The sequence below is a fragment of the Sipha flava genome, unplaced genomic scaffold (genome assembly GCF_003268045.1).
Source record: "Sipha flava isolate LNK unplaced genomic scaffold, YSA_version1 171_pilon_pilon, whole genome shotgun sequence".
In the NCBI taxonomy this organism is placed as follows: Eukaryota; Metazoa; Arthropoda; class Insecta; order Hemiptera; family Aphididae; genus Sipha; species Sipha flava.
This window is the reverse complement of record NW_020271925.1, coordinates 859,374-876,123: the sequence shown is the minus strand read 5'-3', so window position 1 is coordinate 876,123 and position 16,750 is coordinate 859,374. Positions and strand designations below refer to the sequence as shown.

General features: G+C 36.2%; 1 protein-coding gene across 1 annotated transcript; it reads right to left on the bottom strand.

Annotated features, from left to right (window-relative positions):
• Nucleotides 1-1,185: 1,185 nt before the first annotated feature.
• On the bottom strand, nucleotides 1,186-15,518 carry LOC112679956 (thyrotropin-releasing hormone-degrading ectoenzyme-like). The gene is made up of 12 exons (XM_025549908.1): nucleotides 14,962-15,518; nucleotides 13,279-13,434; nucleotides 12,165-12,494; nucleotides 11,342-11,522; nucleotides 9,424-9,671; nucleotides 9,080-9,275; nucleotides 8,762-8,966; nucleotides 8,384-8,661; nucleotides 3,433-3,623; nucleotides 3,155-3,331; nucleotides 2,081-2,306; nucleotides 1,186-1,604 (listed from the first exon to the last, which is right to left on the bottom strand). Exons 1-12 carry the CDS (start codon nucleotides 15,402-15,404, stop codon nucleotides 1,311-1,313), a joined length of 2,925 nt encoding a protein of 974 aa, XP_025405693.1. The 5' UTR covers nucleotides 15,405-15,518; the 3' UTR covers nucleotides 1,186-1,310.
• Between the last annotated feature and the right edge of the window lie 1,232 nt (nucleotides 15,519-16,750).

Below are 16,750 nucleotides of genomic sequence, written 5' to 3'. Positions count from 1 at the left end.
TTACTTGATACTAACGGTAATTGCTAGTGTTATTACTATTAACGTACGCGTCGGACGCGGAAAACGTAAGAAGTTATTGAACAATTTTTTTTTTCTTTAACGAAAAACTTTGTTGATAATTCGTTTATTTCATGTGTATGTACACATTTTTATTCTGTACAAATCGAACGATTCCGTTCGTCAGGAACGTGGGTAGACCAGTGCTATACGTTATAATGTTACGGGTGTACACATTTTCTAAATTACGTTTACGCATTTCCTTCGGCAGTCGAAGATAACTACTTTCCATTTGATATCGGCGATATTTATTGAAGTTTTATTGAAATGATTTTAATATATATATATATATGTATAATTTATTTATTTTGGATTTAAATTATAGAAAAAACAACTGGACAAAAAAAAAAAAATACTGTACATATGCTAATCCAATCGGTGATGAATTTTGTCTTTAGGCGATAATAGTATAAAATAATATGACGTTTTCTTCACTTCAAATTCGTGAAGAATTTTTTGCTTATCTCATCACTTTAAACTCCATACTCCAATCCATACTCGTTATAAACTATTAAGTTACATTGGTTATGGAAGTTAAATACGTTAAAAACTAATGGTAATTACCAGGGTCGGACTGGATATCGAGGGACCCGGGGGTGGTTGGTAAACTGAACCTACTTAACATTTTAATTAATAAATATTTTTAGTTAATTGTGCTCAATTCATTCAAATTCGAATATTCTAATAGTAAATGATTGGTGTTTTACCATTATATTTTAATATTACATTTTATGTACGGGTAAATTAATATGAAACTATCGAAAGCTCAGGAGGCGATCGCCCCTTTGCCTCCCTGACCAGTACGTCACTGGTAATTACTAATGAAGTTATAATCTTTATATATATATATATATAGCTATTAGGATATTATGCTAAATAATGTAATCTCATTTTAATTGGAATGCCTCGTGAGATAATCGCATTTATAAACGAAAATAAATAACAGTTAATAAAAGCACGAAAAGTTATATAACTAAACATAAACTAATTGTTAAATTTAAGTATATGCGTACTTATAATGATTACTTATCATGTTTGCGGAAAATAATACAATGCCTAATCTAAATTTGAACAAAATTATTTTGATATTAAACATAGATTCAATGTATAATTTAATTTAAGCACGTTAAAAAAAATCAAATTATGGTGAAACATATTTTTCTTATGATAGTTAAAAGTTTTTTTCGATTATATTTTTGAACGATAATAACGTATACATGTATAGCTATGAACATTAATAAAGTATAACGTATTTAGTCGTTGTTGATAAAAAATTTAATCAACAACGACACGGTGAGCATTCGTAAAATAGTAGTATAATCATGAAATATCGACGGAGCGCTGGAACTGTCCTTTGAATCATCTTGGGTTTTATCAGCAGGTGTTGTCGTCGAAATATTTGTCGATCCGGGTTTTATGATCTCCCGGATTGCTATAGAATAAAGATCGAACCATTTTAGGTTGTTTTCAATTTCGCCATGATAAATTGCTCTTAATTTATTTTTAATTTCAACTGGCATCGTGGTTGCAGACGCAATTTCTGACATCTGAAATCAAAATTTTTAATCAAAAATCGGAACAAATAGTTTTATTCCAAAAGGTATATGTTTATAACCATCGATATGTTAAGATAAACTTATATTTAAAAAACCACTCTCCAAAGAATAATTATAATAATTAATTGATGTATATAAACATTTTTTTCTCGAATCTCTTTCGAAAGATGTGATTTAATGAGTTAAAATATATTATATATAATAAGTTGATTTCTATTTTATTTCACAAGAAAATATTTTCATCATTAATTATATTAACGATTAAAGCAATGAAAAAAATTATGAATATTATTGAAGAATAAGCACAGAGTAGGCGCTAAGCATATTATTATGAAATATAGTGTAATAATTTAATATAGAATTTAATATGTGTATGATATGTTATAATTAGATTTTGTATAATAGAAAAGTATTTACATTCTGACTTTGGTTTTACTTAATATTGCGCGAACTTATACGTGTCATACCTTAGTGATTTCTTGGTCGGTAGAAACTTTGGAAGACAAAATCGAGTATACCGTGAAAACCATATTTTTGCCGTTCTCTACGTTGTTGATGATGCTAGCGAAATGATTTCGGAGGAAATTAGTCAGTGCAGTCACTCCGGTCGACGTCGAAGAAAGAGCGACGAATAACGCATTGTAATCATGTTTTTCGATCGGACACTTGTTTTCCAATATCATTTCCAAAAGCCTGAAACCCGATAAATACATTAGGTAGGCACGCACGACCTAATGTATTTATCGATCGTAATCCAAACGTGACGATTACACAACACGAGCACGGTTTTCGTGGTGAATCGGACGGGCCATGTGCGGTTCTCGGACAACACAAGTTTCGTCCGTTGAGCATAGCGTTGCAATCGTTACGAAACGAAATAGTAATAACTAGGGCCCGGATTTAAATGCTCTTAAAAACATACAAATATGCTCCAAAAAAATAGCCAAAAATGTCCTTAAAAAATGCATTTTATCACAAAAATGAGATATTATTTTTCATTTTGGCTATTATTTAACACAATATTTAATACAGTAAAATCACAAACATACATAATACGAGAAACGTCCGCAATGTACAAGAACCGACTGATTATTTGTTACTTGACCGAATACTGTTGACGTTCCACAGTCAATAATAATTTAAAATAAGATAAAAACTGAATCGAAAAATAAAGATTGACAATGTGTATGGAAAAGCCCGATAAACCTACTAAAATATCAAGAAAATAATTTGTCTTTTGATTTGATTTTGAATAGGCTAAATTTGTTTAGTAAATTGAACAAATATGCATTAAAAACCAATAAAATGACCCAATAATATTAATAAAAATGTTCTAAAATGAAATAACGTCGAAATATGCAAAAAAAAAAAAAAAATAAAATGCAAAACAAAATGTGTTGCTTTGAAACCCTCGTTACGTGAAACGAATTATGTTCTTAGAAAGCATTGGGTATGATCAACCAAAAAAATAGGCACTTTGTATTAAAATCCGGGCCCTTGTAATAACGGTCGGTCGATCGATGAAAATAACGCGCACTCACGTCGTCAACAATTGGACGTCCTCGGTGCAGGACAACGCGTGGAGCGCGGATTGCCTCTCCGAATGCGTCCTGGTGGTTTTGTACAAGTCCAACATTTTCTCCCATGTCCCGTCTGCCGCGCTTCCACCGCGTCTGATTGCCGTGCAGAACGCCGCGTCCTTGATGTCGGCCGGTATCCTGTGACGACGAAAAAATACACAAGCATCGCGACATAACGACGCGCGACGAGTGCGTGTTATTACGGTTAAGATAACAATCTCGGAGTAAAAAATGATTACTCTTCGCCGTTCAGCCATCTCCGGTAATAGTCCAGCGTCGTCCTCTCACAATCGTCGTTGTTCAGCTTGCACGCCCACGTCGAAAATGCGTTCCAACCGATATTAATGGGGTGCTGAGGACGGTTCTTTTGCTGCGCGACGAGCTTGTCCACCATCCGGAACGCGATGCCGGCCAATCGACTGACGAAGGCCTGTGCGTGATAGCCAACAGAAATCAACAGCAATATCGTTATACGCATCGGGTGATCAGCGTTAGGAGAGCGCACGGTTTAATAGAAATTGTGTTGGAGCCTGCGTAATCGGGGGGAAGTGGGGGTGTCCTATTCCAACGGATACAGCAGTAGATTTAGAAATTTAACCCTCGGAAGCATGTTTGAAAGACGAAAAACTGAAACAGTTCGAATGCGGTTGACCATTTATGTTGGAATTTCGGAAACAATTGCCTGCTATAATATTTCCGAGGGTTAAATTTCGCGCTCAAAAACTAACATCCTCGTGATTCTTTCTGTACGTCGCTCAACCGGAACGGACGACCGTCCAACGGAATAATTGTAAAGGACTGCGTCGACTAAACACGAACCAGACTTACAAAAGTGGGTACAAGAAATCAACATTCAAGTTTGAACATTAAATCGAGTTACATTATATTAATTACTCGTAAGAGTGGAAAAATGTTTACGTGTTTATATATCAATATTAAAAACATAATATAAAATAAAAAACAAAAAACTGATTTTTGATTTAAACTGTTTATTAGTAAATACGATTTGCATCTCAATAAAAACGACGTGTTTCGAAAGTGCAGAGGACTTGTGTATGACTAAATTCGTCGGGTGTGCGTGCAAGGCGTGCGCATTTGAATTTGCATTTAGAAATGTTCTGTTAACTATTTAATGAATTCATATTTATGTGATGCATGTAGATTTTTTTAATGCAGGCATTATGTAAATCGTAAGGTTCGTAAGAAACGTACCGCGTGGAAACGTACGGGGAACATCTATCACACACGTATTGTAACTGCTGTCGGTATCGTTCGCTGGAACCACGGCCGGACTAAGGGGGGTGAAAAACGGGGCATTTGTCCAGGGCCTCGTGCTTACATTTTTCATTGACAAATATATTGTACCGAAATCTCATAAAATAAAACGTGAAACGTTTAGATCACTTGGCGAGTGCGATTTCTAGAGAAATTCATTGGCGTGTAATAAAAAATCAACAAAATATATTTAACATATCATATATTCACCAACAACTATCCGTACGGCATGTCGCACAGTATGGAAACTGGAATATATAGAAAATTGATTTTATCGAATTTCTTAAAGTTATTCTATCGGTCATTACCCGATATCGCATATATTATATGTTGTTGCCTTTAATTGCAGCCTACAGGCTATAGGTGACTATTGTTGTGGGTAAAATAAGTTTTGCCCAGGGCCTCACAAAAGGTAACGTCGGCCTTGGCTGGAACAGCCTATGGTGGGGTAAGAAACGGGAAAAATTTAGTAATGATCAAAACAAGACCAAGACCAAGACTTTCAAAATCTTGTTCTTGGTCTTAGTTTTGGGTATACGCCTTAATCTTAGTCTTGGTCTTACGCAAAACTCTTGCAAGACTCTTGCTATTTTCACAAATTATAGCTGTGTAGGTTTTTTGGGTTTTTGTTATGACTCAAAATGAAAAAAAATTACTTCAGAAAAATAAAAATTTTAAAAAAAAAACTTAAAATGACTTAAATCCAATATTATATAGTATATTAATAATATAAAACAATCAAACAATTTAATTTTTATTATAGATACTCGTTTAAAACTTAGCATTTTAAAATATTATTTTTACATTGTTTTACTTGTATTTGTATTTGATGATTTAATTTACCAGCATAATTCACTTAGTAAGTTCCTATTACTTCTTCTAATTTATTCACACACTCGCTTTGATCCACTACATTTTCAATGTCTAACAAGGTGTATTACCAACAGATTACAAATTTACCACACTAATGAAATTATATGCTGTATAAGACACTAGTTTAATTACACATTGTCTAGTGCGGAAAAATCACACAAGCTACGAACAAAAATAAAAACGTACTTCCAATCAAAATGATATCTACCGTATTCCGTGATGACTTCTAGCAATTATTAGTATATTCGATTCAAAGTAGAGGTGTATTATGGTCATAAGCCATAAATTAGTCTACGAGCAAGACAACTTTCGAAATTTTCATCGATTTTGGGGAAAAAAATAATTTTTCAGTAATTGCTAAGCTTGAAACAACTATATTATGTTATTTTGTAATATTAATTCCAATTATTTCTATTCATTTTTTTAATAATACATCATTTCCTCGAATACTGTACAAATTTAATTACAATAAAAATAATTTCTTATAATGTTCGTTATAAATTATTAGTTAATGAAATCTAGATAACTAATGTGTTTTCGGGGAAAAAAAAAATTTGCAAGACTGTAAGAGTCTTACAGTGATGGTCTTGTTTTGGTTTTGGTCTTGAAGCTTCGGTATTTGTTTAGTCTTGTTTTTGAAAGTTTAATTTTAGTCTTGGTCTTGCTAGACCAGTACCGTATAGGTCTTGGTCTTGGTCTTGCAGCAAGAGTCTTGCGAGACCGCAAGACCAAGATTAATTTTGATCATCACTAGAAAAATTATTGGATTATCGTCCGGGAGCGAATGACGCGCGACCGTAAACGTACGGTTGGACGCGATGATTATCAAAACACGGCCTTGCGGTTTGCGGGACTAAATTATATGGACGCGACCAAGACGTTCCCTTGTTATAAATATGTTAAACGCATTTCAACTACCGTCGTGACAAATAGTAACATTGTGTGCAGTAACGGTAACGCTCGCGATTGCATACATCACATTGCAAGCGGTGTTGAGCCCAGATATTAATATTTTTTGTACTTGCTTGAGGCATCCGAAATATGTCTTGACAGTTTTATTTATACACAATGAAAAAAATGTAGATAAAAATTTGATAATACATTTTTATTTCTAAATCTCACGAATGTCCCGTGGTATGGACGTTCAGTCCATCGTAATGGAAAAAAATAAACGAACTGTCATTGGTAATAGAACTTACCCGTTTAGTGCGTCATGATGTTTTACACTTTATTAGGATATAAAATCAACGAAAGGGAAACAGTATTTTCCAATTTGTTGGTCCCGGAAATCTGCGTAATCAAAGGATTTATTTTCTAAAAGATTTCAATAGTTTTTATCGAGAAACCGTAGGCGAGGACGACGCGTCGCAATGACGGCCGTTATCTGAAAAGCTTTTATTGTTTTTCAGGCTCTTTTTCCAGGCGCCATTGAGCGCTATTTGTGTGGTTGGAGATTACTTTTTACGCTGTTTAAGATCTATGTACATGCGATCATAAAATTCATAAAATCAACAATTAAGGTTGAATAAAACTGAAAATCGGGTGAAATGTACAATTAAAGAAGAAGAATAACTATGGTTTATAGACATATTTGAAAAACTAACAACATAAAATATCAAGAAGAAAATCGTTGTGTGAGAATGAGAAAGTTTCAAGTTAATTGATGTAATTTATTATTACCATTAATTTTTATTTCATTTTCATTTTTTCAACTATTAAAAAGTTAAACAAATCATAAATGCTTATTGAACGCCTGTATTGAAAGTGTTGTGTCTAAATTAATTTAATTATTTACAGATATTATTCAGGTTAATTCAATTAATTAATATTTTTATCAAGTCTCAACACCGATTACGTGTATGTGACGATGGTCTAGAGATGAGCGAATCGAATCATTCGAACGATTCGGTTCGTTTGGATCGGATCGTTCCAAACACCCGTTCATATGATTAATTCATGTCGTTAACTGCTCGTTAATGTTAATGTTCGTTAAAATGAACGAACTAAAAGATACTGACTATAGCATAGAGCCAAATCAAACAAAAATCCATTGGATCTATCATTCTCGTTCGTTTTGTAACACGTACACTGAAACGAATTGAACCGATTTTATTTTGATATTGGAACGATTGAATGTATTTCGTGATTAACCATGACCGAATTACGATTTATAAAATTTTACTACTACTAATGTTAATGCTTACTACGCAACAACGATTTACATGCAACCAAAACGAAATCAACGAATGAACGAATGACTTTTTTAGGTAAGCGTCCATAGGTCGCGTCGTTCGTATCTGACGGATCGTATAAAACGGATCTTAGAATTCTTTGTATAAAGTTGTTCAAGTACGTCCACTGACCCATAACGTAGGGATCGTACGCCCAGCGGTAATACTGACGAAGTTCCTCGAAGGGGCAACTTTTCCGACAGGTGCGAAATTAAATAATTATTTTACTATTAATATCTGATTTTAAATGGAAATTGCTTAGGAAATTCAATTGTTGCACTACTATAAATCGATCCGTTTCCGTACAATCCGATCGATACGTCCGATGTGAACCTTTACATGCTTACTTTTTATGTAGTTTTGTAACCTGGATAGGTTTGTCCACCAATCCGACCAGTCCAGTGGCGTAACTAGATGAAAAAGGCCTCCAGTGTAGTAAATTAACTAGATTCCCAAAATAATATTATCTTTGCATAAAAATTCAAAATATACACATTATATTTTGTTTTCAGACGTGAGTACTTACTACGAAAATAGCGAACAAATAATTAATTAATGTGCAAAGTAAAAAAGAAATTCCATCTCATACGGATTGCATATTAGAATTATCACGCGAATAACTCAATTTATCAACGTTTTCAATTATTTTAAGGAAGTGCAGTCTTAAAATTATCCCAGGATTTTAAGACCCTGTGCATTCTGAAGTCCCGAGACGACACTGCCTCTGTTTACCATACGACAGCCTCGCCACTGGACCCGTCCGTCGACGAACGACACATATCTGTACGACGGTCATTATCACCCCTCTCACCTTGACGTCGGCGTGTCCTCGGTCGCTCCGCCGCATCCGATCCAACACGTAGCTAAAACCGTTCATGACCGGGAACCACGGAACGACGTCACGTTCTTTCTCCAGGTACTCCGTCATAGCCAGCGGCACCCCGTAGTCCAGTCGGCCCGCCCTCGCTAAATTGAGCGAGTCGTCAATCAGCTGCGCTCTGTTGAGTACGTGCACGGCCGCCGGCGAGTTGATTAGCTGCTCGATCAGCGACAGCCAATTTTCTTCTGGATAGTTGACCCTGCAAATAACTGCGCGACGGAAACTTAGTGTCAACACCGGAACTTGCGGCCGACAACACCCGTGCGGGTATTTCGCATGGCTACTGCGGCCCGATCGATCAGTTCGCACCTGTAGACCGCACGTTAAATATATACCATCTGACGTTGTCGGCCACGGGGACGTCCGCGGTCCCGTTGCCAACGGACGGATCCAACCAGACGGACGGCGTCGACAGGGTATCGTCGAAGTCCTCGGTCGCGTTCGTGGTGTAACTCAGAAGAACGAACCACTTGGTGGTATCGTTCGCGTTCGGGCGGTCGACGGAGAAGGGTTCCTAAAAGGTAAGAGAGACAGAATATAGACATTGCGCGTGCGAGGGAAAGAGAAATAACTATAAAAATATTGAACCGCAACGGCGGTACGCGTTACGCATGTTACATGTCTTACTTGGGTCAGGACGAGCGATTCGTCTCGTCTCGTGACGATCACTACAGGATAGCCGGCTCGTTCGGTCCATGTGTTCATGATTTTGTGCATGCTTTTGTCGAGCAAGATGGAACCGGTCGCCTGGTCGGATGGCTCGTTTTCGAACACCACGTTGTTGAACGCGTTCCACAGGTTTTCCGGTTTCACGACGTCGAACCTGTTACCATTCATGAAATATACTGATAATGTTTAATCGAAGCTGTTACGGCACTATTACGCAGATTATCGTTATGGAACACTTCACGCGTGTTTGAGGTGCGAATCGATATTTTTGGATTTTCGTGTTGGAAATCGGATAATCTTACCGATTCGTTGTCAGATACACGTTCACGGCTTTTTTGAACGACTCTTCTCCCACCCAGTCTCTGAGCATTCTTAAAACCGCAGCGCCCTTGTTGCGCGCGATCCCATCGAAAACGTCGTAATCGTCATCTTCGGGGACGCTTAACGGTGCGGACAACGGGTGCTGTTTCGCCGTGCTCTGATCGTATTCCAGAACCGATTGCAGTTGCTCGATCACGAAAAAGTGTTCCAAACGCCAATCAGGTTCCACCTGTGAAAACGCGATCACACGTAATAACCATCGTATCGTTACGATCACGTAATAAACATGTATACAGTAGAGATCGTTTATAATGCCTTTCAAGGGATCGGTAATGGTTGGTCGATGTAACCAAAATTTAAAAAAAAAAAAAATATTAAAAATTGGAAAATCGATAAACGATACACGAAGATAATAATATTACGCGATTAGTTTTTTTTCACCCAGCAGTTACTGATAAATATAGTAAAACGTAAAATAAAAATTATTAGCAATATTATAATATTGTTACATGTTAATTTAAAATCGTTCAACTTTGTAGGTATTTTATTTTATTTCCCCGACTCGAAATCCCAATTACTGTCACCGAAGATTACGAAATAAAAAAATAAAATATCTTTCAAAGTCGAACCATGTGATTTTAAATTAACGTATAACAACGTTATAATATCGCTAATACTTTTTATTTTATGTTTTACTATATTTACAAGTCATAGTTGAGTGATAAAAACAAATCACGTAATATTATTATGTTTGTATATCATGTTTTAATTTTCTGATTTCATTTTTAAAAAACATTTAGGTTACGTCGACCAACACTCATTGAAGATCAATTTTTTTTTTTTTTTGTTATATTGCAAATTAAAATATTTCAGCACGTCGAGTGCTATTACAAGTTTGAGAGTCTTATAATCTAAATATATTTTTAAATTATCATAATAACCGATGCATTTTATTAGTGCATACACCACAGGAACTTTGTCGGAACCATAAATTTAACGTTGTTCAGCCCAGTTTGTCATTATTAGAGCAGAGGACTTGTAGCATTTGCATATTGTTTTTGAGCAGTCACAAAAATAGCAGAGTGCGAAACAAATATGTTTCATGATTCCACAAAGCTAGTTTTGAAATTTTATTGTGCATATAGATGCATATTTTGCGTTTTTTAGTTTTTACGGCATATTTCTTCCATTTTATATTTTTAGATGCATATTTTAAATCATTTATCATTTTATCAATATTTTTTCGTCGACGTTTTTATTTATTTATTTATACAAACAAAATAACGTTGAATTTTAAATGATTTTAAATTTTGATCATAATATTAATATGGTTTTGACTTTTCCCAGACCCATCATGGTTTTACTAAAAACACGTCTCGAGAGTTGTCGATTAGATTGATTGTTTTGGGTTATTAATTTTATTTATAGACAGATGAGATAATATTGCTCAACGGACAAAATATTGATACAGGCCCCGGGGACGCCTGTCGCTGACATTGGACATATTCATATTTCAATAATCGCTATGTTTCTCAACGGTTGACAGTCCAAACACGTTCTATTTACTATATATTATAAAAAATGTCTAAAATAAGTATCCAGATAAGAAAACCCAAAAAATAAACCCAATTAGATAATTTTAACTTGTAAGTTGTTAAATAAAGTTGTAAATAATATGTATTCATTATAATAAGTACCTACAGAAAATTTTTTATTTTTTATTCAAAAAAATTAATTTTAAAATGCATATATTAGAAGCTTATTTTGTATATTTATGTGCATATTTGGTGAATTTTCAGAGCTATAAGTCCTCTGCCCTTGTCATTATCAACGATGTGTTCTGTACACGGTAAACAGTGTAGATTCTATATTGTAGAACAATTAGTTAAACTTCGTTACCTCTGCGGTAGCGAAGTATTCGAAATAAGTGGCAAACCCTTCGTTGAGCCACGTGTAGTCCCACCACTCGGGCGTTACCAGATTGCCGAACCACTGGTGTGCCATCACGCGTTCTGCCGTCATTTTGGCTAACACCACATCTTTGGACTTGGTGTTCTTGTCGACGAAAACCGATTGTTCCCTGCACATTCACACGCGTTAAATTGTGATTGCATTGGCTCGTATGAAATTAACGCTTTTTGAGAGTGGTATTCAAAAGTTTGATAGAAATCATAATGGCCTTGTACAGCCGTTTATTTTAAAAGAAACGCTAAGAGCGAACAATTATCGGACAAAATGTTGAAAATACGTTATTCTATGACGTGTCTACTGTTATGTCGTAGGCTATCGCCTTGGCCAGCGGTTCTTACATCTTGCGGTCCTATGAGTCTGCGACACTTATCTTCCCAGTCGTGCGCAACATAAAAAATACTCACTAGTTATCGTAATAATGTTCTTTCGCTCGTAAGTTACGGGAACCCATGGTTTCGAAAATAAACTTTATCATTAAAATGTATGTACCTCAAAATGATTTAAGAACCACTGGATATTGGATTTTTTGACCATACCACAGTATACGGCGTTTACTCTGTGCAAGTCGCGTTCAATATGTACACAGTATAAACGTTTTGACCTTTAAAAAAGAGATTTTCAAAAAAAATCCCTTCTCGTTGTTTTTCTAGATTATTAGAGCAACCACTGCATCAAATTTTTAGTATATTGAATACGTAAACTGCACTTATATTTCTGGCAAATAAAGATTTTTTATCGCGCGTTATTTTACCTGTAAGCGCTTAATCCCCAGCCCTCCATAGCACTGGTACTCAGTCTCGGTATGGCCAGCAAGTCCAACTTGGGCAGACTGTACGTGACATTGATGTATGTTTCCAAGGTATTCAGCAGATCAGGCGCGGCTCTGGTTATGTATTCGATCTGATACAAGTTTCCCAAGTGCGAGTACACGTTGGTCACGTCCTGGCAGTCAGTGCACGCGAGCCGTTCGAAATCGCCGACGAAGAACGCCACTGAGCTCGTAGAAATGGGCGGCGTTTGCATGAAGTGCACCCAAGTCCAGTTCTGGTACACTAATGAATCACCCGCGGCCTTCTCGACCCTGAATATGATTGTAAACGCGACTTACTAAATGTCTTGCGCTCGCTGTGGTATGTTAATACTTTGTGTTTTATTGCTTTTATTACCTATGTTTATTGTTAAAGATATGAAATATATCAGATATAACGAAATTTTGTTATCTCCTTTTTACGGTATTTTCCGAGTTCCAGTATAAGTAGTAGGTTATAGATATTGGGGAATCCAAATTTAAGCATTTTCAAATAATTTATTAACATTAAATCCATTAAAATAAAAACTGTCGATTTTATTTATTAATTAATTACTTTTCTTTTATTTAGTTAACCTCATTTTATTTATTATTTTATTATTAATTTTTTTATGCATTGTTATAGAACTGTTAATAGTACATGTACATTCTATATTTATTAGAAATAATACAGTGAAATTAGTAAATTTTTACAACGTTGCATACAATTTCATACGCAATCGTGTTCTACCTATTTCTTGAAAACCGACAGGGAAAGTTTAATGAGGTTGGTCAAAAAGAACACAGATGTATGTTGACAAGTGGGAGATAGAAAGGTATAGGAATGAAAAATTGGAGCGGCAATGTTCAGGATCGGTAAAAGTGGCGTGAGCTGTGTCGATGGCAAACATTATTGTTTAAGTAGTGTGAAACCAGTAGAATAAGGAGAAAAATATGATCTGTATAATATGTTACACTATGATTTTTTTAATATGTTCAAAAAGTTATCACTCACATATTAATATTTCTATTCACCGTTACAATCATTATTATATAACAATAATATAGTAATACTTACACATCAACAGTGTTTAAAATTGGCATGTTTGATAGAGCGATTTCATTTGTTTTTCTTCTTATCGATATTTTGAAGTACGTCTTATAAGCGGGTTCATCGTAGCAAGGAAATGCACTTCTAGCATGTGTAGCATAAAATTGAGTAGCAGCGAACCACCTGTTCATATATTTTAATTATATTATTAAAAATAATTCTAAAGACATGAATTGAGCTTTGATTTTAAAATAATTATTTTATAACCATCGAAAATGTGAAATATTAGTAATTACAACGTTTTCAATGGTTTGGGTTGAATATTATATTTTATTTTTTAAATACGCTTCTATTTAAGTAAAAAAAATATCTTCCGTATAAATTATCATAAGTGATATGCGTTAATTCTACATTGTTACTGAAGTTTAAATAGTGTCGAGCAGTGCACCTATTTATTATGATTGTTCGTATAAGCTGCAAATAAAAATAAACCAATTTCTTAATTAACACATTTATCATTGAAAAAATCGTACATTTGTACTTCAAGGTATTTATTTACTTGTCTTTGAGATATACTCGTATTTGATTTTTATTCTTACTACAATAATTGATCATAATAATAAGTCATAATTGATATCTAATTTCGATAGAAATAAATAGATGTTTTCGACACTTGTGAATAAAGTGTTTTCTTGTTTTATTAAATAAAGAGAGTTACACTTCTCTCAGTTATCTTTTTATTTTTTATTTTACTTTGTGATTATTCACTTTGAGCTGTTACTAAATTACGTCACAGACGTCTCGCGCACTAATGCGACGTGTTGATTCCTAAACTCTTGAAGGTTTCAAAGATATTCTTATTTTTGCATACGAGTTTTGTATCGTCTACGAAGTACCTGAATTTAATTTTAGCATAACTCTGGTTATAACTTTCGACGCGATATCGTTGTAAAAGCAAAGCCGGATTAAAGGGGGGGGGGGGTCTAGCTGAGGTGATAGCCCCGGGGATCTCTTGAGTACCCAAGTGAAAGAGGCCCAAACAGTTTTAAGTCGTTATACATTTTTTATCATACTAAAATTAGTGGTTTTATAGATATAAATTGTATATACCCATTAATTTTATAATTTTATAATGCAATTGACAATTTGTGAAATAGTTAAAAAAACATGTATTGGTTTGCGAGCGTAACGAGCAGCTTTGTAAACCATGTTTTGTCAAAATAACTCATATAAAATGTCAGCCCCGGGGCTCAATAAATGCTTAATCCGGCTTTACGTACAAGCGATTAATGTTTTTTTCCCCTATCGGCGGTCGAAGACCAATCAAAAACTAATAACAAATCATTTTTGGCCATCATCGGTTCGAATAAAGATAAACGCAATCCAATAAGAACGGTCTACGTGTACGCGCGCGTTACGTCAGAACATATTTTAAGTGATTTTCACCAGATGGCACTTGAATAAAATTGTCTACCATCGTAGTTCATAGATAGACGTGGTATTCTTCTATAGAGGGGAAAATCAACTCCAATCACTACGGTCGTTATGAGAATGTGTTGGTTAGTGGCACGATCACCCGTCACTGTGGAGGGGGGGGGGGAACTAGCGCCACGTAATTTGTTTGTTAAAATATGCTCTGCGTTACGTGGTAAAATACGAAAATCAAAGAAAAAAAAAACACAAACGATATTCAAAATTATTCACATTTACTTTTTCGTGTTCGACCGGGTAGCGTCGTAATAGCTTTTGAAGAATCCGGTCGCACCGTCGCTCAAACTTCCCTCGAACCGCAGGCGCATCGTGTACTTGCGGTCGGCCAACACGTGTTCGCCGACGGACACGGTCAACCGTTCGCCGGCGCGGTCGTACGTCCAACCGTCCACCCGCAAGCGCCTGTTGGTCATCACGTCCGTGACGTCGACCTGGTGCACGACCAGGCGCTTGGAGTGGAGCGTGATCGAGGGCGTGGTCTTCTTGGCCACGATCGCGATGTTCACCAGACCGGCGAACGACGCGTTTTCCGCCGACATGTCGGGCGCCACACTCAGCTCGTACGATTCCGGTACCGTGTCGCCCGGCAGTGGCGCGTGCCATCCCCGGGCCAGGGCGACGGTCGCGACGGACCACCACAGCACGGTGTCGACGGCGAGCATGACGCGTACGCGATCCCAACGATAGAAACGACGATGAAAACGATAACGCCACTGTGGATAACGCGCCGTTGTTGCTCGGCGTGCCGATGCAAAAACACTGTACCGACAACACTCGTCTCGTGTTCGTACGACGACGAAATTCACTTATCTTATCGAGAGCAACACCTGCGAAGTCACCGCGCCCGTTTGTGCGTACGAACGCAACGAACGTAGCCGAAACGGAAGACGTTTTTTGTGACGCAAACAATTTGCAACGATTTGTTGGAAGGGGAGCGGGAAGTCGAAACATAGAACTTCGTACGTGACGATAAAACGACATTTCGCGTAGTGACCAGCGAAATCGGTCTGGGTGTTGCTGGAAGACCAAGATCAAAACCAAGCCCACACTGCAAAAGCCTTCCGATTTCTATTGTAATTGATTTTTTAAAAAAATTCCCAAATATAACACATTTAGCGTAGCTTAAACGAAATAGTTTATTACGCATGATAAAAATGTAATATTATATTTGACGCGACGTCCGGGGAGATAACGAGTTTTTAGGAATTTTTAGAGGTGCGTGGTTTGTGAACGAGTTGATTCAAAGAGTCGATCTTTTAGATGATTCATAATAATTCAACGACTCAACAACTCAGTGTTGCCCCGTAGTCCTTATCAGTTCCCGATTTAATGTTATCATTTTGTCAGCTCACTGTCAATTAAATTATATAGTTCGTTGAATTGGTGATTTGTTATTCACTAAAATGAAACATACAGTTGATAAGAACTTATTGAATCAAATCATAGGAGTAAACTGAGTTAAGTGAATTGAATCATTAAATCGAGTCAAAATGCCTACTCTAAAATTACTGAGTAATTTATACTTAATTTAGTAAGTATACGTGCGAATCAGGACCGACTCTTTTTGTTCAATTCGGATTAATCCTGTGAGCCAGTTTTTAGACGCATTCGAAATCTAACACAGGGGGCCGGCGAGCCAATACCAAGAACACGACCGAGCTATAGAACGTGCACGACACGAAGGATAGGACTGCACTGCGGTGTAAAAAAAAAAAAATTGTTGTTCGCGGAGTTTAGGAATAAACGTGCAATGTTTGATCGAGTAACGTTTATCGGTAAACTCGAGAGCTAGTTGCCCTTCCCTAGCTTAGACAATCACGAATCGCTGGAGACGTTTGGAATATTTAATATCACGTGAACACCGACGTGGATGTCGACGAGTCTTGTCTGCACACGGTTCACGGGATTCAGATCCGCGGCATGCCGTTCTCATGTTAAAATATTAAGCGTTGTGGTACAAAAATTATTTAAACTGAAGTAAACAAAAAGTATGATATTGTGATTCATT

Coding starts and splice junctions, on each gene's coding strand:
- LOC112679956 (XM_025549908.1), bottom strand. CDS start 15,404: ATGCTCGCCGTCGACACCGTGCTGTGGTGGTCCGTCGCGACCGTCGCC. Junction 3,624..8,383: donor GAGGACACGCCGACGTCAAG/GTGAGAGGGGTG, acceptor TATCACGCACAG/GCCTTCGTCAGTCGATTGGC. Junction 2,307..3,154: donor GACGTCCAATTGTTGACGAC/GTGAGTGCGCGT, acceptor ATCGGGTTTCAG/GCTTTTGGAAATGATATTGG.